At 45.4% G+C, this 20,477-nt stretch overlaps 1 protein-coding gene across 1 annotated transcript in view; it reads right to left on the bottom strand.

Moving 5' to 3' along the window:
• Positions 1-7,384: 7,384 nt before the first annotated feature.
• Positions 7,385-20,477, bottom strand: part of LOC147701707 (uncharacterized) — a 332,276-nt gene continuing 319,183 nt past the window's right edge. The window contains exon 6 of the mRNA XM_086928690.1: positions 7,385-12,303. Within this exon, the coding sequence (XP_086784816.1) occupies positions 12,295-12,303 (9 nt within the window). The 3' untranslated portion in view covers positions 7,385-12,294. The remainder of the gene's footprint in view (positions 12,304-20,477) is intronic.

The following is a 20,477-nucleotide window of genomic DNA, read 5'->3' as shown; positions in this document are numbered from 1 at the left end:
TTTACATTGGGAAACATCATGCTAATCAACACAAAATCTAGGTCCACATTTCTGGGAACTGTACTAAAAAGGACAGTGGTCTTCACAAAAATACCAAACAATTGCTCACATGCACAATATTCAACGTTATACAGTAAACATTAAAAAAAATACATACATGCAGCTGACTGCATGAGGAGTATGGGAGCTCCCACTATGGGACAGCGAACAGAACACCCCCTTACATTGTGTGTTCCTTCATCTGTCAAGTTCATGTCAAGAAAAAACAGGATATTTTGCAAGTGCACAATGCCACTACGCTAAAGACCTTATTCAACACTTGGTAGAGGGAAGCAGCCTCCCTCTGCTAAGATACCGCCTCACATCACACACGCACGCCATGCAAGCTTTTCCCCATGGCCTGGTGGATGTAGGACTCACCAGCTCAGAGCTCCCCTTTTATTTTAGTGCACTGTCCACCAGTGCAAAAGGCATGTATGTAACTATGCTAATGTTTTCTAAATAGTGCTTGAAACGACATATAGTGTTTTCAGCAAAATGTAGTCTATAAAAATAAAAGTGATTGTGTGATACTCTGACCCACTGGTTGTGCTTAGAAATAATTATGTTTGTAATATATAACCTACAAGTTTGTTAAATTCAATAAAGTCCCACAGGCTTAAAACTTCAAAATGACTAACAATGATGTTCTGTTATGTTAACAAGCATTTGTAGAGCGCAGCTATCACTCCAAGGAGCATCATGGCGCTAAGTGGATCACTTGGTAGACAGGGTAACTGGGGGTGGAGAAATGGTTTAGATAAGTGCTCTACATAGTGTGCCAGGGGCGGTAAAAATCCAAGTCTTCAGGGGCTTCCTGAGAAGAGTTTCTGATTGGATAAAATGAAGGTGGTTGGGGAGTTGGTTCCAGGCTTTGGAGCCAATCAATGCGATTGATTTCCCCCCCCTTTTGAGACACATCTGAACATTGTGGGTTTTAGCAGATTGACGTTAGATGATATAAGAGTGCGGTAAGGTACACAGCGGACAAACTGGGCCAGAGGTAGTGTGGGCTTGAGGAGTGGAAGATTCTAAAGGTAATTATCAGGATCTTGAACAGGATTATTTTGTGAATTGGAAGCCAGTGTAGTGCTTCCAATGCCGCCGATGCTGATGGACTCCTGGCCATTTTAGTACTAGGCGGGCTGCTGTGTATTGTACCATCTGTAGTTTGTTCAGGACCAACTTGTTGGCACCCGCATAGAAGCTGTTGCATTAGTCCAATCTAGATGTAGTTAGGGCCACTAAGACTGCTCGTCGTGCCGTGCTGGGGAGTAAGTCAAATAACTTTTAAAGTGCTTTTATCATATAGAAGCAGGTCCCAGCTACTGCTAATGATTGCTAGTGAAAAGATAGTGTTGAGTCAAATTTGACCCCTAAATATATGGCTACCTTTACTGTATTGGGGAGGGGTGATGTCAGAGGGCCACCATAGACTGGGGGAGAAGGTGTTCACTTTCCCTAAAGGCATTATTTCTGTCTTTTCTGAGTTGCATTTTAGGTGATTGGCTTTCATCCAGTGAAAAACTGCTACAAGGCATTGACAGAGGTTTTTCTCAGCTACTGTGGTGTTTTTGTCTAAAAGCAAGATTAGCTGCGTTAAAGAGCACTGGGCTGAGAATGGAACCTTGTGGAACCCCAGAAAGCAGGGGTTTTTCTGCTGACTGATATTGCCCAAGGGTAATGACCTGTCTACGGGTTTGCATAAACTATTTTATTCAGCCCAAGGCAAGATGAGAGATGAGAAATACCGTAGGATTTGAGACGGTCCAAGAGGATGACATGTGACACCATATGTTGCCTATCAACTGCTTCACACCAGTTCAATAGGCAACCTGTGTAGTCACAAAGATCGCATGCTGAGAGAGGGAGAGGGCAGAAGCCAAGGGAAGATCCAGCAGTACAAAATTAGGCTGATTCCCATGTAATGTTCATTGGTTTCTGCACAAACCTGCTACAGACATCCTTCAGAACCTCTCAAATATTTTATGTATGTATAAATGTTGTATTTTAATAGGGTGAACTTAGCCAAAAAGGCAGCGGTGTAGAGGGCCAAAGGCAAGCATAAAGCCAACAAGTGATAGGTGAGGTAGCAGGTTATTGGGATTGTTAGTGTACTGTGATGTAGTGTTCTTTGAAGAAGCGGGGCTGCGACTCTTTCCTAAATCAGGGCAGCATTGGGCTTTTTTAGTCTCCAGCCTGATGGTGGCCTGGCTGCCAGTGAGCCGAGAGTCACCAGAGATCGCCAACTTGTCTGAAAGACTGTGACGAGTCCCTCTCTGACAAATTCTAAATCAGGCCCTCTGTCGTGGGTGGCTGGGTTAATGCAGTAGCAAAGTAAAGCTGAAGACTATGCAGTCTCTGCCAGAAACACTAGAAGGGCCCATGGGTGCCTTGTGTTATCTTCTGCTGTGAATCAGGCTAGCCTAACCATGATTAACAAGCAAAATTGCACAGCGAGACAACAGCCTTCGGCTGCTTTGAAACAACTCTCTTAGTCCCAATTTAAGGACTTGGCCAAAGGGAAGCTGGGCAGCTGGCTCCCCATCAAACCACTGCCCAGCACAAACCTCCATAATTGTTGGCATCCACATAATGAACTGCTCTAAACAACTCTCTAACTTAAGTCAATTGTCCCTTCGTCCACAAAACCTCCTATATCAAACCACACATCTTATAAAAAGCTCTACCATGCAGACCAATTGAGCTACTAACCATCTCCTGTGTTTATATTTAGGAAAATGTATTTAATAACTGCCTTCATGCAGAGCCTCAACTTCCTAAAAGGAAAAAACTACTCTTTGACCATGAAATGGACGTCCTCCTTAGGCAGAGCTAGTGAACTGGCCCTGGTATCCATTTTGGATGACCTCAAAATGACTGTGTACAGAAAAAGACTGTACATGGTGGATCCATTAAATAACACAGGATCTGTCTACCTCCTTTGTAACGGTCTATCACAGATCTTACTGTTGAGGCTAGAGGAATCAAAGCAACCATCCTAGGATGGATCTTCTCCTACGTATAGAGCAGTTTTATCAGTATCCCTCCGTCCCCATTTAATTTGGTACTGTGGCATATCCAGGTTTTAGCTTTTCACCATTCCTATTCAGCATCTAACTCAGCTCATTTCCAAGCCCTCGTCAACCAAACTTGCTCAAACTAGGTCAATGTCTTCCTGATTACCCTAAAACTGGTAAAACAATGAATCTAGACAGGTGAGACTTTTGAGTCATCAACTAATGTATTCTGGGTAACATTCTGAAACTTAGAACAAAACCTGGGTAAGATGGAAGTGTTAATACCCTACAACCTGACTCAACCAATTCAACTCACCACTAGGGACAATGATTGAAGCAATCTGGGAGTTATGAGAGACACAAGCCTAACTCACAAAATGCACTTTTCACCTCATGCACGCTCTTTGATGTATCTTCCCACTAAGCTAAAAGCCACTACTGCTCTTGTAATGTCCTTTCTAGGCCAAACAAATTGTCTCTACCTTGGGGCCCACATCTTCCTACTCGGAAGGCTGGAAAGCATTCAAAATGAGGCAAGATAGTTGCTATACATTTGCCTATAGCAAGCATCACACTAGGGTTGCAGACACTTCACTGGATCTCTATGCTGTGCATTCTAGGCACTCTCTATTGCCCACATGGCCAACCATAAAAAGGGCCTAGCCTTCATTAAAGTAATACTCCAAAGATGCTTACCGATCCTAAACCTCCACTCTAGAGTTGTTTACTAGTAGGTCACACTCCCTCCCAGAAGGCATGCATCCTCTGTAGAAGCAGCAAAATTATGAGAGTCCTTTAATGCAAACCCAAGAAATAGCCAAACACCCTTGGAATTTAGACAGACGTTAAGACATGGCTCTTCCCAAAACGATAATGCAGAATTTCAATGATCAATGAAGAGAACCAATCTACCACAGAAGGAAGATATTGACATCAGATTTACCATATCCTCAAAAGAACCAGAACCTATTCCAAACAAACACAGTAGGCACAATCACATGCATAATCTTTCTTTCCACACCATAACACTCTTCTTCTTATCTTATCTTAAGGGGATTTTCTATAGCGCTCTGACACCATAAGTTTCCTTCAACAACGACACAGGGTCGTGACTCCTAACCAGTAAGGCTGAGTCCAAAATACTTAACAACAAAACAACTGCCAATACTGGGTATTGTTCAATTAATTTTAGAATTAACCTGTATGAAAGAAACATAAAGGTCCGTTTTTTAGTTTACGTCACTAGTTTGTTTATTTATTTGAACACTAGTTGCACACCAGGCAACTTGATTTTGAAGGCGGACTTTTGCAAGCTTTGGACTCGGGTGATTGAATCGCACGCACGCCGAAAATGGAATACGGTTTTAGAACTTCTAATGAACGACAATGCCACTAACAATTCTGGTCTAAGTTGTCTATCGTTTTAATACTATCTACTCTTGGAGTCCCATTTTTTCACCACATTAAGATTGTTGGTCCTGAGAGGAACTCCATACTGTGGAGTTCGAAACGCGTCGACCGGTTGTGTGGTCGTTTTGTCAAAATTGAAATAATTTCTTTAAATAGGTCCAATTAAAAAAGGTGCAAATATCTCATTCAAAAAAGAAAAAAAACGTTGAAATGCGAAATTTGTATATATGTACATTTAAAGAAATTGATATATAGATTTTTCTTTTGACATTAGACCCTTAGGTTTTGTATTGTTTGTGTTGGATGAATGTAGATGGATGAATGAGTTGGCCAGTGTGCAAGCTTGGATGTGTTTAAAATTGTTGGTAAAGTGTTTTTGTATATTATGAATCACTTGTAAATATGTTATTGTATTAGGTTTTTGTATATACACCAAAAATTGGTTACTAATGAAAATATAAAAAAATTCTCCCACTAGTGTTCAAATAAATAAACAAACTAGTGACGTAAACTAAAAAACAGACCTTTATGTTTCTTTCATACAGGTTAATTTTAAAATGAATTGAACAATACCCAGTATTGGCAACCGTAAGTTTCCTGGCGCTAATTGGGTGCTGAGAGGTGTAAAGGAGGGGATCTAGCCAGACTGTGTGGAGAGACTAGTTTTCAGGAGTTTTCTGAATTCCAGGAGGGAGTTGGAAGATTTAAGCGGGAGAGACAGCGGGTTCCAGAGTTTGGGAGCCAAGTGAGCAAATCTAGGGCCGCCAAATTTTTTGAGCTTGATTGGGGGGGGGCGACTAAGAGCTGGCGATGAGAGGACCGTAGGTTACGTACCGGACAGTAGAGAGTGACCAAGGATTTAAGGAAGGCAGGAGAAGTCCCAGACACAGCTTTGAATGTCAAGCAGTCGATCTTGAACGCAGCCCTCTGTTCAACCGGCAGCCAGTGGAGTTTGCAAAATAATGGTTTCGCAGACTGCCACTTCGGGATTTTATAGGCCAATCTAGCTGCCTGGTTCTGCACCACTTGGAGCCTGTGGAGAAGGAATTTGGGTAGACCATGGTACAGAGAATTTGAAAAATCCAAGCGGGAGAGCACCAGGGCAATCAGAACTTGTATCAGAGCCTCGGGTGTGAGGAGGTGGGAAACTTTCCTAATTTTCCTTAGCTGGAACATGCATGATGACACAACAGCACCCACCTAAGGCTTGAGAGAGAGCTCTGTGTCAATAATAACCCCGAGACTCTTTGCTGACTTAACTGGAGCAGGCGGGGGGCCAGGCTCCACCGGCCAGAACTGTGGACCCCAATGAGTGGGGCTGTTAACCGGGAGGATTAGCTCTGTTTTCCCCGGGTTCAGCTTGAGCTGGTCCAGATTCATCCATTGCTGGATGTGTAACAAAGCCGCTTGACAGACAAGAGCTGCATTGGGAGTGTTGAGGGGGAAAATAATTTGCAGATCGTCTGCATAATTGAAGACAGTGATGTCCCACCTCTTCAAAGAATGGATGAGCGGTTGGAGGTAAAGATTGAAAAGCAGAGGGGACAGGGATGATCCCTGGGGCACTCCGCAGGTGGATATTTCCTTAGCGGCTGTGAAAGGGCCTAAACGGACCGCCTGGGTTCTACCCGACAAAAAAGATTTGATCCAGGCAGAGGCCAGGCCCCGAATGCCGGCCTGCTCGACACGGTGGAGAAGGATGTTATGGTCCACCGTGTCGAATGCCACCGACAGATCCAATAAGACGAGCGCCTGAGGTGCCCCTTTATCGGCATTACCCTTAAAGAATCCATAACTGCCAGGATCACAGCCTCGGTGGAGTGGGCTGGTCTAAAACCGGCTTGGTTAGGCTCGAGGTAGATGGAACACTCGATAAATTGAGAGAGGCAAGTGGTGACGTGTGCCTCCAAGAGTTTGGATAGGTAGGGCAATAGGGAAATAGGCCGATAGTTGGCAAGGTCCTCCGGATCGGCTCCGGGTTTTTTCAGCAGGGGCACCAAAACAGCCTCCTTAAAGGAGTTGGGTACCGTGCCCGTCTCAAGGGAGGTGTTTAACAGAGACAAGATGCAATCCGGCAGAGCCAGGCAAGTATCGTGGAAAACAGAGGGGGGACAACAATCATTGGGCGAGCCAGATTTGACTCGGACAGTGAGTTTGGCCAGAGTGGTAGGATCAAGGACGGGGAAGTGTGATAGTGAGAGTGGGTTTCCAGGAGAGGAAGCTAATAAGGCCACGGAAGAGGCAGAAGGGATAGTATTCTTAATCTTAATAATTTTTTCAATGAAAAAACTATTTAGGCTTTGCAGGACTCTTGGGTGGGAGCCTGAGAAGGGAGGGTTCTGGCGTCAGACGTAAGCTCACTCATGATTCTGAAGATCTCCTTAGACTTATTAGGGGCAATGAGGATCCTTTCAGAAATATGTGAGGATTTTGCTGCTATAATTGCACTTTTATATTTTCTCCATGCAGCGACGTATGCCTCTCTATCGGTTGGCGAGTAGTTACGTCTCCACCTGCGTTCCGTCTGGCGTAGTTCAAGTTGCTGAGTTTTCAGGGTGGTATCAAACCACCTGTGTGACTTGCTGTGCCGGGAGCGAGGGAATCTGGAGAGGGGGGCGAAATGGTCGCTGGCTTTGTTAATCCAGCTGGAGAAATCATCCTTCAGAGTATGGACAGTCGCGATACTGCGCGGCGGGGGCGAGACTCAACCAGGAAGGAAAGAAAACCTTGAGAATCAAGGGCGCTCCATTTACGAGCGACCCCGCCTGCCAGAGGAGGAACCTTTACACGACCCCCGACTGTGATCACAGTGTCGATCATATGATGGTCCGACCAGATGCAAGGAGTGACCACAGGACAGGAGAGCGTGAGGTTGTGGGTCCAAATATGATCTAGAATCTGGCCTCTGATATGGGTGGGAGAGGTGACAAGTTGGGTCATGTTGAGGTTAGAAAGAACTTCAAACAGTTCGGCCGCATGGGGGCCAGCGTCGCTATCATTGTACCAATAGTTGAAGTCGCCAAGGATAGCGACTCGGGCAGATGAAGTAATCAGGTTGGCTAGCTGTTCGCTGAGAGCGACGGGAAACAGAGGCATAGAGTGGGGGGACGATAGAGAACCATAAGGGTAAGAACTCCCTCCGCAGTTTCCAGGCTGATGATGAGGTTGTCCACATCAGTGAGGGTGAGAGAAGACGTGGAGATGAATTTGAACTCCTTTCGTATGACAGCTGCCACCCCACCACCAGCGCGACCAGAGGGTCGGTTCATATTGAGCATGTAGTAGTCGGGGGCAATGCTGCCAGGATGTCAGGGAGAGAATCATCAGTCAGCCAGGTCTCAGTAATTAAAAGGATATCAGGGCTTTCATCGGTGAGAAGAAGAAAGAGATCAGCCTGGTGTTTTACAAATGAACGTGTGTTTAGGTATAATACACGAATGCGCGTTTCGCTGGTACTGGGGCAGGCTGAGGACTTGTAGCTAGAGTGTGGGAGAGATACTTTGCGCGCAATGCCGAGTGATGAAACACGATCTAGGCTTGCCGGAGATAAAACGCAATGTGCGGTTTGTAGATTAATGAGGGCAGAGGGAGAGTAGGTAAGAGAAGTGGCAGCATCCCTGACGGGCAGGACTCTGGCACGACTCCGGCGCAGCCGCTGATCGCGTCCGCTGCGCGGAGACATTTCCGGCCTTTTTATCAGCAGCTAGAGCGCGAATAATTACAACCGACACAAGATGGCCGCCGTTGTTCTGTGCCCGGGACCAACTCCACAGCGTCAATACTCGGCTGGGAGTGGCCCTAGGGCAGCGGAAAGGAAAGGGAAGGTAAAAGCGTATTAAGTCAAGCAGTTACAGCAACCTTGCGAGTAAATTTAAAAATACAGATTTCAAGCCGTATTTCGCTTGTTACAAATGAGATTAAAAGTGCAGTCACACAGAGCTACAAAACCTCCCGGCTTCCGCCTCAGGAGGGACACAGACACTCAATACGATCGAGTGCAAAGTCGAGGGATGCCCCTTTTATCAGCAGCTAGAGCGCGAATAATTACAACCGACTCAAGATGACCGCCGTTGTTCTGTGCCTGGGACCAACTCCACAGCGTCGATACTCGGCTGGGAGTGGCCCTAGGGCAGTGGAAAGGAAAGGAAAGGAAAGGTGAAAGCTTATTAAGTCAAGCAGTTACAGCAACCTTGCGAGTAAATTTAAAAACACAGATTTCAAGCCGTATTTCGCTTGTTACAAATGAGATTAAAAGTGTAGTCACACAGAGCTACAAAACCTCCTGGCTTCCGCCTCAGGAGGGACACAGACACTCAATACGATCGAGTGCAAAGTCGAGGGATGCCCCTTTTATTAGCAGCTAGAGCGCAAATAATTACAACCGACTCAAGATGACCGCCGTTGTTCTGTGCCCGGGACCAACTCCACAGCAACAATACTCGGCTGGGAGTGGCCCTAGGGCAGCGGAAAGGAGAGGGAAGGTAAAAGCTTATTAAGTCAAGCAGTTACAGCAACCTTGCGAGTACATTTAAAAACACAGATTTCAAGCCGCATTTCGCTTGTTACAAATGAGATTAAAAGTGCAGTCACACAGAGCTACAAAACCTCCCGGCTTCTGCCACAGGAGGGACACAGACACTCAATACGATCAAGTGCAAAGTCGAGGGATGCCCCTTTTATTAGCAGATAGAGCGCAAATAATTACAACCGATTCAAGATGGCCGCCGTTGTTCTGTGCCCGGGACCAACTCCACAGCGTCAATACTCGGCTGGGAGTGACCCTAGGGCAGCGGAAAGGAAAGGGAAGGTAAAAGCTTATTAAGTCAAGCAGTTACAGCAACCTTGCGCGTAAATTTAAAAACACCGATTTCAAGCTGTATTTCGCTTGTTACAAATGAGATTAAAAGTGCAGTCACACAGAGCTACAAAACCTCCCGGCTTCCGCCTCAGGAGGGACACAGACACTCAATACGATGGCACTCCAGGCACATGTGCAGTTATATACACACAGCACCATGAGTTCAGCAATGCACTCCACATCACATAACACCAAAACACTTCATACAAAGGACACTCTCCCAAACCACACTCTTCCAGCCAGACACAACAATAATTTAAAGCTATAATGTTTTACGCCGTACTCTCATTTGCTCACTCGTGCTTTAGTGCAGCAAAATAGGATATTAGAAGAGCACTACTGTGGTCATCATGAATGGCAGGAAAACTCTTCTCCATAGGCCTCACTACAAACCAACATACTTTCAATCAAGCATAACATGTTGCAGCGTGCTACCCATTGACTAATACCCTTCAATACATTTTCAAATGTATTGTGCACTATATGAAACTCAACTACAATACAATATCCTAATGCTCATAAATAAATGCCACATAGTGGGATTCAAAACTAATACTTACTGTACAGGTACAAATCCCCAGACCTCACTTTCAAGCTAACATGGATCACACAATAACGTGTAACAAATGATACGGCCTCCAAATAATTATGGGAACCTGAGCTGTAGTGTGCTGGAGATTGCAATCTATTAAGTCTACCTTACAAATGCTTTCCAATTTGGCGCACAGGACCAAACATGCATTGGAATCATATTTATCTTTGTTCCTGATGGAAGTAAGAGCTGCAGCTATAGTAATGCCACTTTCTGTGTCATGACATGGTCTGACTATAACTGCAAGAGGGTGCAAACTATTTGCATAAACAGTACCAATGTGCCTCCACGGCTAAAAGTGCACACCAGTGACCATGCACTGCTATGAAAGTACTCCTTAGTTATTTTTATCAACAGAGTGACATAGGCAGAATGTAAGGAATTTGTGTGAAGAATCCCCCAGTTACTTCCTTGCGAGGGGTGCAACTTTAGGTGCAATCCTCTACTTTGCTGTAGTAAGATTTGGTTGCCACTAAAATAAAACAAACAGAACTCACACGTAATTTGAGAGAATAGAAATTTAGAAAGATAAGCTACATTCTTAGAAGTCAATAGTAAGGCACACTCCTTCCATGCCAATAGTAGCGAAGAAAATACTTACCTTCCAAAACATAATAAAAATCAAATAAGGAAAAAGTAAATAATGTATGTAAAAACAATGAACATGGGATCAGCCTGGTCTAACGCAGAAAAACATGAAGATGTTCCATAGTAAAATAATACCAACATTTTCCGAACATTATCCAGCAACTTTAGGGCCAGCTGATGTTCAGGGTATTCCGGAGGTGTGGACAAGGTTGATGGTGGATACCCTTATCTGAAAATTTGGGTATCAAGTATTCCTTGATCTGGAAGATTGCTTGCAAGTATAGAATAATGTGGAGTGAAGAGCATCAAAAAATGACTAATATAAGTGGAGAATGAAGGTATTCAGGATAAGCAGGGAAAAAAGGGTGTAGGAACCAGGAACCAGTAGTTTCCCCTATCTTTAAAACATTTTAGTTATGTACGTATCTCACAATTGACCTTGTATGCTTAGATCCAGTTACTCCTGCGTAACATTATCTCACAGATGTATAATATTAGGTATGAACGGTGAGGAGTGTGTGTATGCTGAAAAAACACAGACACCTCAGTTTGTGAGCGTCCGTAAACTTATCCATAACTGCTTCCGTTCCTGGAAATCTCTGAAGGTTTCAACTGGTCAGGAGATGAGAGTAAATAGCATTCTAGGGTGTGATGGGTAACAGACTGACTACCCCTAAATTGTGTGGAGAGGGAAGGGATTCCTCCTTGGAAAAAAAAAGTGCAGATGCACAGCTGCTATGCCTTTGTACAATTCCACATTGCAGACATGCCAATACACTAAAATGCCCCATGAAATCTGCGACTGGTGCAGCTATCATGTAAGGTTTGTAAATTTCCCAAAACATAAAGGTGAGTTCAAATGGGAGAATACATTTCTGAACGTACATTTTTTTTTATGGCACATCATCATGCAGTATTTCTATGAGTGACCACGTCATTTCTGGCTATGGCAACCTGAATGACATGGAACGTGCTTGCTCCAACTAATGCGCTTGATAAGCACCACCAATGATAGTTCCCTGAATTTCAGATGACAGCCAATAAGATGAGAGTTCATCCCAGCCAACACCCCCTCTACAGTTGCCTCAGCCTTGGTGCATTATGAAAGTATCAACTCACTCACACAACTGCCCACCTCAATCTCTTCATTTTTTAGGGAACAGGACTAGTTCAGAGTCAGAATGTATACCTTTAACCACCAGGCAGAATTATCCCAATTTCGTTGTGCTGGTATTTTACCCCAGTGGCATAAACACAGCTAGTCTTAAAGCAGTTTAAATAAATAAAAAAAATTACATTGAATTTCAATTTACATTTGATGCTAAAGTATGGAATATGGATCCAGCACTCTTTTTCCATAAAAAGTTAGAAAATTGATTTTCAACTATGCAATTTGTATGTAAACCTCAGATTATTTAACAAATATACCTTCATTGATCATTCTGCCTAGGCCTAAATATGATGTTGCAACTACATTTTAACTATGTGCAATTACACAGGATACATGCTCTTTCCACAACATACATATCCATAAATATTCCATTTTTGATCCTGAAAATACACCACACAAGAATAGCAGCAAAGTATGAAACAAGTTGTAGTTTCCTTCCATCGCACCCTCCACAGGATGAAGCGGCTTGTCTTACAGTTTCTTTTGACCGGTTGATTCAGAGCATGATCTACATCATCTTAGCAGCATACAGTCCTGAAGAGGCCTCTGTCGGTGATGTTACAGGATAAACTTAAGATTTCTCCTTCTTCCACAGACAGAAGAGACTGCAGCTTCCTCAGATGCTCTGTGGGAAGAAAACAAAGCAAACTGAGTTACTTTTACCTAGGCGAAAAAACCAATCGGTCAACTATACAGAATCAACTGAGAAAAAAAGGGAATATGGTTGAGTTCTCTAACTCCAGACCACATAATGTGCTCAAACCTAATTTTAAACACCTTAGAAATGCCTGTAACTGGTGCCTAATCATATCTTTAGAGGCAACTTAAGAAAATAATACTGGTAAATTCAGTTGAATCTGACTTTGAAATTTTTACTTTTAGGGCCAGATGTATGACCCTTTTTTGTATTTGTAAATGGGAGATCAGCCAGTTTGTGAACGCAAAAAAGGGTAATGGCATGTACAAACATTATTTTGCGTGTCACTGACTCGCAAAATAGCGTTTGCGACTCTCGCTGTTAAGAAGAGGCAACCCTTCCTAATAGCAAGATTCTGCAATGAGTTTACCACCTACTCAAGTAGGTGGTAAACCACTCGCAAACAGGAATCCCTTCTCCTTTGTGAGTGTGTGAGAAAATATTTTTAAGACCAGGCAACGCAATTTGCGAGTCGCACAATGCAAGCGTTGTACACCTGGCCCTTAGTGATTTGACTTCATATGCCTCTTTACACTGAGAAGGTGGGGCATTTCCCCTGAAGAAAGACGGGCAACTGCGAGGAGGAATGTACCATCTATAAAAAAAAGGGGAATCTGAGAGGGACCGAGGGTACGTTGGTGAGAAAACCCCGCTGTTAGAGACGGATGGTCACAGTCAGCGGGCTGGCTGGGCCACACAGGCACAAAGGCAGTCCCCAGGTATATGCATTCCACCCCTTACGCAATCAGCTCAGCACTGAATCCAGAAGTTAAAAGGGTGCACACGCCCCAGAAATACACCAACACTTTGATGGTTTAAATGTGTCCAATGTGCACACTTCTTCACCTCCACATTACCCAAAAAATTGAAACAGTGTCTCCTTATATACATTTGATTTTCTATCGAATGTGGGCTCACAACTATGCTCTATACGCAGCATGCCATATTCACTAGATATTGAGTTTCAATTCCAATATCCTGTAAACCACCTTACTTTTTTTAATATGAACTCGTCAATAATTTAAAGAAAAACTGATCTCTTTCCTAACAGAGCTGTTACGCTGAAAGTGCAGTAGGGCTTGGCCAAAGTAAACCGTATGACAGGTGGTGCTACTGAAAGATCAGACGAGCTGGGACACAACCAAGGTGCTGTTAGGTGACGCAGGCCTGATGTGCATGTCGACGGCCATCCTGAACTTTCAGCTGCAGCAGCTGGAATTTCTAACCACTCTGTACTGTGGGAAATTAAGTGATCTGCTTAACGAACGCTTATGGCCCAGAACCAGATGGACTGGAAGAGATTGCGGTGGATTGGACATTTTATTTTAAAAAGGCAGGAGAAAAACAGTAAATATGTGAGTACATTATTATTATTGCTCTTCTAAAGTAACATAAGGCACATAACAGATCTCTTCCCACTTTCATGCTATAATTAAAGTTCTGTTCAATCAATCAGTCACATAACATTATGCCAGTAAAAACTGGCGTAAAAAGTATTCTACACAAACAAATTCATCCATAATTTCCACACTGTATCACATAAAATCAAGTTTAAAAGGGCAATTTAACAATGTAGAGCTAAAAATGTTACAAAGTAGAAAGCCTTGGTTTGTTAAAGTGACTCCTAGTTTATGAGCTAAAACCCTTTAAATTATACATAAGAGATCATATTTAAGCAGTTAATCTCCTCTTCTTTAAAACACATAAGTAAAATGAAGCCGTTCAAAAGCATGTAAAAGGATCCAGTAATTTCTTGAGGTAATGGAGGGCTAGGCGACATTGTCTAAAATTCACGTTACGCATAAGAGGGAGAATACATCTCTTTCTTTCATAAATATAATCTTTTCAAAATAATATAAAATTTAGGTCATTCTGCCTAGATTGCCTGTTACAAGGACAAAGAGGAAATCACATATATTTTCGATGGATGACCTAACATTAAATAAATGTAGTTTAATTGAAATCTTAATAATATATATCTATATTGTACATGTGCAACAAATAATAGGCAAGAAAAATTTGTTCTCATTAGGTATCATGATATTGTCTGACAGTATAAAATTTACAATTAATATCAAAGCTCTTCTCATCAAAGTCGGCTAATAGCCGGACCTTTAGATCGGTTTTGTTATTATTGTGCATGAACTCGGGTGCGTATATAGGGTATATAAACCTATAATGTGTTGTGTGGTCTCAATATATTTAAGACATTTTATATTTCCTACGCCATCCAGGTTCAGGCAGTCCGTTATGATGTGTCTGGTTTCCTTTCGCCACACTGAATGCCACAAAAGGATTGGGGCCATACGGATCTTATCTGTAATGTATGAAGGTTCAACTAACGATGACAAATATATTTGGCACAGAATTGTAGTAAAGAAGCTAATTTTTTCAATAAGCTGCCCTGCAGTTTAGAAATATCAGATGCGGCCCAGACAGCTGCCCCATAAAAGGCAACCAATGCTGTTTTTGAGGCATATAATTTATTAACCTCTAGAGGGTAGGTTCCCAGTTGTTTTTATAAATCTAAAAAGGCCTCCTATACTTTTTTGCATTAGATGTGCTCTGTTTACTATCACATTTCACCAATTACTTTCCCTATCATACCTAATCCCTAAATTATTAAAAACATCCACATTAGCCCTTTGATGTACATTCTAGTTAGCTTCTGTAGTCTTGTGCCTGCCACAAGAAAAAAAACAACTTGTTATGATTAACTTTCAAGTCCAAATTATACATAAATCCTACATACCCCTCTGAGTCGCTGGAGTGCGTTGGGGGTAGGTGCCAGCAGTACAGCGTCGTTTGCATAGAGGAGTATCGGGACTAGACTTGAGTTAGTAGGTGGGATATCTGTAGTAGATCCTAATAAAGCGAACTGAACAGCGTTCGTCTGAAGTGAGAATAAAAAAGGGGCCAAAACGCACCCTTGCCTCACCCCTCATGTGATTCTAGAGTGTCTAGTGCATTCTTCATTCTTTCCAAATCAAACACAGACCTCAGCCTCAGAATATTTTCGGGGAGTTGACTCCCAAAGACTCCCAAATTGCCCATTACTTGGAATGCGTTACACAATCGAAGGCTGCTGTCAAATCCATAAACGCCATGTATAGGTTCCCATACTTGGCCAACGTATACTTTGTTATTATGAGATTTAGACTGAGGGACTGTTCAGTCTGAACCAAATCACAAAATGCTAGAGGAAATTTCTTTTCCCATTTGATCTCTGCACCGATTCAGCCGCACTGAAGTTTTCCCCAGCTCCATGCGGCCTCCCTGCCGAGGAATGTGCCGCTCGTTATCTCCTCCTGCGGTAGGCTAACGATCGACCTGTGATGGCTGACCCAGCTGCTAGTTTGCGTAGATCCCCATCGACCATGGACAGTGGCAGCATCTTCCTCATCGCCGCAGAGCGCTTGGGAGTTGCACGGCTCATCTCCGCTTCCTGAGTGCCTGTATCTGCAAGGCGCCCCGGAACTTTCCAGTGCTCCCGCTCCATCCGTGGCTTGCCCAGTTCGCCGCCCAGTTCTCCATGCCCAGTTCACCGCCACGATGCTGGATGCTGATGACCGGACTGCCTGACCAACAATAGATAGTGCGATGACCCCCCACCGGACAAAATTGTTTATGGTGCGTTGATCCCCCACCAACACAAGGTGAGGCCTGCCTCTCTTGCGCTGCTTTGTCCCAGCTCAGCGCCTCGGAACAGGCATTGCTCCAGCTCTCCCTAACATGCCACAGCTCAACTGACTTTGGGAGATCTGACTTGCGAGATCGGCTGACAAGATTCCTAGAGGGGATTGCAGGCAGAGCTTTGGAATTCAGCACCGGCACCAAGTGAGGCCTCCCTCGCCTAGCCCAGCAATGCCCTAGTTGTTTGATTGACTGGACTAGTTCCATAGCGGTCGCTCCTCCACGCTCCCCACCTCGACCCCCTGGCTGACTGCTCCACTCCTCCTGCTGAACGTGCTCGCATAGCTCACTGCCTGCCCCAGTGATTGCTCCTGACTCCCATTACCTGCCTCTGATATCGCGCTCCAACATCGCCTGCATTTCAGAAGCGCCTCGAAGCTTAAATAGCGCCTGGTATCGTTTGTTTGTATTTTCACTGATTGCATTTTGTGCTGCATTGCTTTGTTTATTTCTATCTTCATTGTGGTGGTGTTTCGTTTCATTTACCTCCCGTCCATTTTGTTGTTTGGTCACTCGTGGACCATGTCTCCTCCCTGCTCCCCGCCTCCCAGCTGACCCTCCCACGCTCCGCCCCCTCCACTATCCATTTAAGACAGATGGACCTACGCGCAGCGTCCACACGCTGCGGCCGCGCCGAAGGTGCGCCAAAGGTAAGCCCGTCTACGCCCGTCCGCGCCCAGCGCCTGTCCCCCTGGTCCCCGCCGTACCCATCCCACTAGAGTCACATATGATGCCACAACTCTCCTCGCCCTCAACCCCGGACGCACACCACAATGCTGCGAAGCCACCCCAGGACGTACCCACGGCCCATTCGCCTGCCTCTCCTGCAAGTTCAACAGCATCAGGACCCTCACCAAATCCACTGCCTCCACACACAGCTCCGACTCTAACCGCCTGAAGTGCATCCTGCTTAACACCCGCTCGGTCCACAGACACGCAACGGAACTCTGGGACCTACTCGACACTACGTCACCGGACATCGCCTTCCTTACAGAAACATGGATGAACACATCATCAGCACCCGACATCCCCATAGCCATACCGGACGCTTACAAGATTACCCGTAAAGACCGCACCAATCAAACAGGAGGAGGCATCGCCATCATCCATAGGAACACCATCAAAATCACAACCAGCTCCGACGATAATCTTGCAACCGCCGAACATCTCCACTTTCAGATCCACACCGACCCTAGGACCACACCCAGAGGCACCCTCATCTACAGGCCTCCAGGTACCCGCACTCAATTCAGCGATGACATCATGGACCTCGTCAGCCCACATGCCCTCGCTTCCGAGAACTACATTCTTTTAGGAGACTTCAACTACCACCTTGAAAACAAACACGACAGCAACACCACCACCCTTTTGGACTACCTGGCCAATCTCGGACTCAAACAACTTGTTGACACCCCCACCCATGTAGCCGGACACACGCTCGACCCTATCTTCACCTGCAGCAAGCACATCTCCTTCGATCGCACCACAGCTCTCCACTGGACGGACCACAGCTGTGTTCACTTCAGCTACAAAACCACCATGACCCACAACCGCCCACAACCTATTCCTCGGAGAAACTGGAACAAAATCACCACCGACCAACTCCTCACATCACTCAACCAAAACCCTCCCACCCTCTCATCGGAACCCAAACCAAGCGGCCACCAATCTCAAGCAATGGATCACCCACAGTGCTGACGAATTAGCTCCCCTGAAAAAGCACCAGATCAAATCAGCCAGCAAAAATGCTACCTGGTTCAATGAAGACCTTAAAAAATCCAAGAAGCTATGCCGCACCCTGGAGAAAACATGGAGAAAAAACCCAACCACCGACAACATGTCCACCCTCAAGGCAGCCACCCGCAAACACCACCAGCTGATTCGATCCACCAAGAAATCAGCATTCAAGGATCGTCTCGACAACAACACTCACAACAGCAAGAAACTTTTCAACATCGTCAAAGAATTCACCAATCCCACCGCAGCATCTAACGACATCACTCCCTCCTAAGACCTCTGCGATGCGCTATCCTCCTTCTTCTACAACAAAATTGCCGACATCCACAACAGCTTCGAGAATACTCCCAGCGATCAACCCTCCCCACCCCCCTCAGATCCTACTCCGCCAACTAACAACCTTAGCGCCTGGAACCCAATCACCACTGAAGACAGCATCCGCCTAATGAACTCAATCCACTCTGGCTCGCCAACTGACCCCTGCCCCCACCACATCTTCAACAAAGCGGACTCCATCATCGCACCCCATCTCCGTGATGTCATCAACTGCTCGTTCAACTCTGCCACCTTTCCAGAAAGTTGGAAACACGCCGAACTCAGCGCCCTTCTGAAGAAACCCACAGCAGACCCCTCAGAACTTAAAAACTACTGACCAATCCTCCTCCCTTTCCCCGCCAAAGTCATCGAGAAAGCCGTCAACAACCAGCTCACCGCCTTCCTTGAATCCAACAACTCCCTCGATCCGGGTTTCGAGCCAAACACAGCACCGGAACCGCCCTCATTGCAGCGACTGACGACATCCGAACACTACTGGACAACGGAGAAACAGTGGCCCTCATTCTACTCGACCTCTCCGCCGCTTTCGACACAGTCTGCCACAGCACCCTTATACAACGCCTCAGCAACAACGGCATACAAGGAAAAGCCTTGGACTGGATCACCTCATTCCTCGCTGGGAGAACTCAAAGAGTCCGACTTCCCCCATTCAACTCTGAGGCCACCGATGTCATCTGTGGCGTACCACAAGGATCCTCACTCAGTCCCACCCTCTTCAACGTTTACATGAGTCCACTCGCCTCCATCGCGCGTCAACACAACCTTAACATCATCTCTTACGCCGACGACACCCAGTTAATCCTTTCCCTTACCAAAGACCCTAACACCGCCAAAACCAATCTTCATGAAGGCATGAAAGAAGTAGCCGAATGGATGAAACATAGCCGCCTAAAACTCAACTCAGACAAAACGGAGGTGCTCATCCTAGGATCTTCCCCCTCTGCCTGGGACGACTCTTGGTGGCCTTCCGCTCTGGGCACAGCACCCACACCCACAGACCATGCACGTAACCTTGGCTTCATCCTAGACTCCTCTCTCTCGATGTCCAGACAAGTCAACGAAGTCTCATCCTCCTGCTTCAACGTACTTCGCATTCTCAAAAAGATCTTCCGCTGGATCCCCCTCGAGACAAGAAAGACTGTCACCCACGCACTGGTCACGAGTCGACTGGATTACGGTAACACACTTTACGCCGGAATCACAGCAAAATTACAGAAAAAACTCCAACGCATCCAAAACGCATCAGCGAGACTCATATTAGACATCCCTCGCCAAGATCACATCACCGGACACCTAAAAGACCTCCACTGGCTTCCCGTCAACAAAAGAATGACATTCCGCCTTCTCACCCACGCACACAAGGCCCTCTACAATCTAGGACCCGAATGCCTCAACACTCGACTGTCCTTCTACAAACCCACCCGCCAACTAAGATCGTCCAATCAAGCCCTCGCCGCTGTCCCGCGCATCCGAAAATCCACCATGGGTGGCAGATCCTTCTCCTTCCTTGCCGCCAAGACCTGGAACTCACTCCCCACTCACCTCCGCCTCACTCAAAACCACATCTCCTTCAGAAAAGAACTTAAAACCTGGCTATTCGACAAATAATGAACCACATCCCCAAGCGCCTTGAGACCCTCTGGGTGAGCAGTGCGCTATACAAATGCCCGAACTTGAACTTGAACTTGAACTTTGGTCTCGAGGGAAGACACTTTCTGGGAGTGCGGATTTCAAATTGGGGGTTAAATGGTTATAGTGGCTGGGCAGGGTGGAATTCAGGAGCGAAGCAGCGCTGGCATGAATGGAGTTGTAACTGCCGCACCGATATTGCGGGATCCAACTAGCCTTAGAAATGCTGCCAAAGCCGAGATCTGACGACTTCTAGGCCCCTCAAGATGGACACGTTGCCATTAGAATAACAGCGCCTATTTTCTACAGAAACACCCCTGATCTATTTTTCCTTTGAATTTTAAACTGCTCCCTTCCTTAGCCTGGAGCTCCACCTTGTGGCCTGTTTTTAACAATGCACCCACCTTGAGAATCTGTGCAGATAGATAACCTGGTACTTTTGATCCTGAACCTAGCGATCCTCACCTTATGCAACCTTCCACCCTCTCCGCTCCTACTCTTTCCAGCTTCTGTCCTCTGTCCTCAGCCCACACATGCCCTTGCCCTTTGTCCCCACCCTGTTTTCTGTGAACATTAGACTGACTTCCTTTCGTCTCCATGGTTGTCTCTTCCCTTATCCTCACTCTCTCCTCTCCCCTACCCCCTACTACTTTCTCTCGCCTTTCACTCCTCCCCAATTGTATTGCTGGTTGTTTGATTTAATGTTT

This window comes from Lissotriton vulgaris, chromosome 7, assembly GCF_964263255.1.
Source record: "Lissotriton vulgaris chromosome 7, aLisVul1.2, whole genome shotgun sequence".
Lineage (NCBI taxonomy): Eukaryota > Metazoa > Chordata > Amphibia > Caudata > Salamandridae > Lissotriton > Lissotriton vulgaris.
This window is presented reverse-complemented; position numbering and strand designations above follow the sequence as displayed.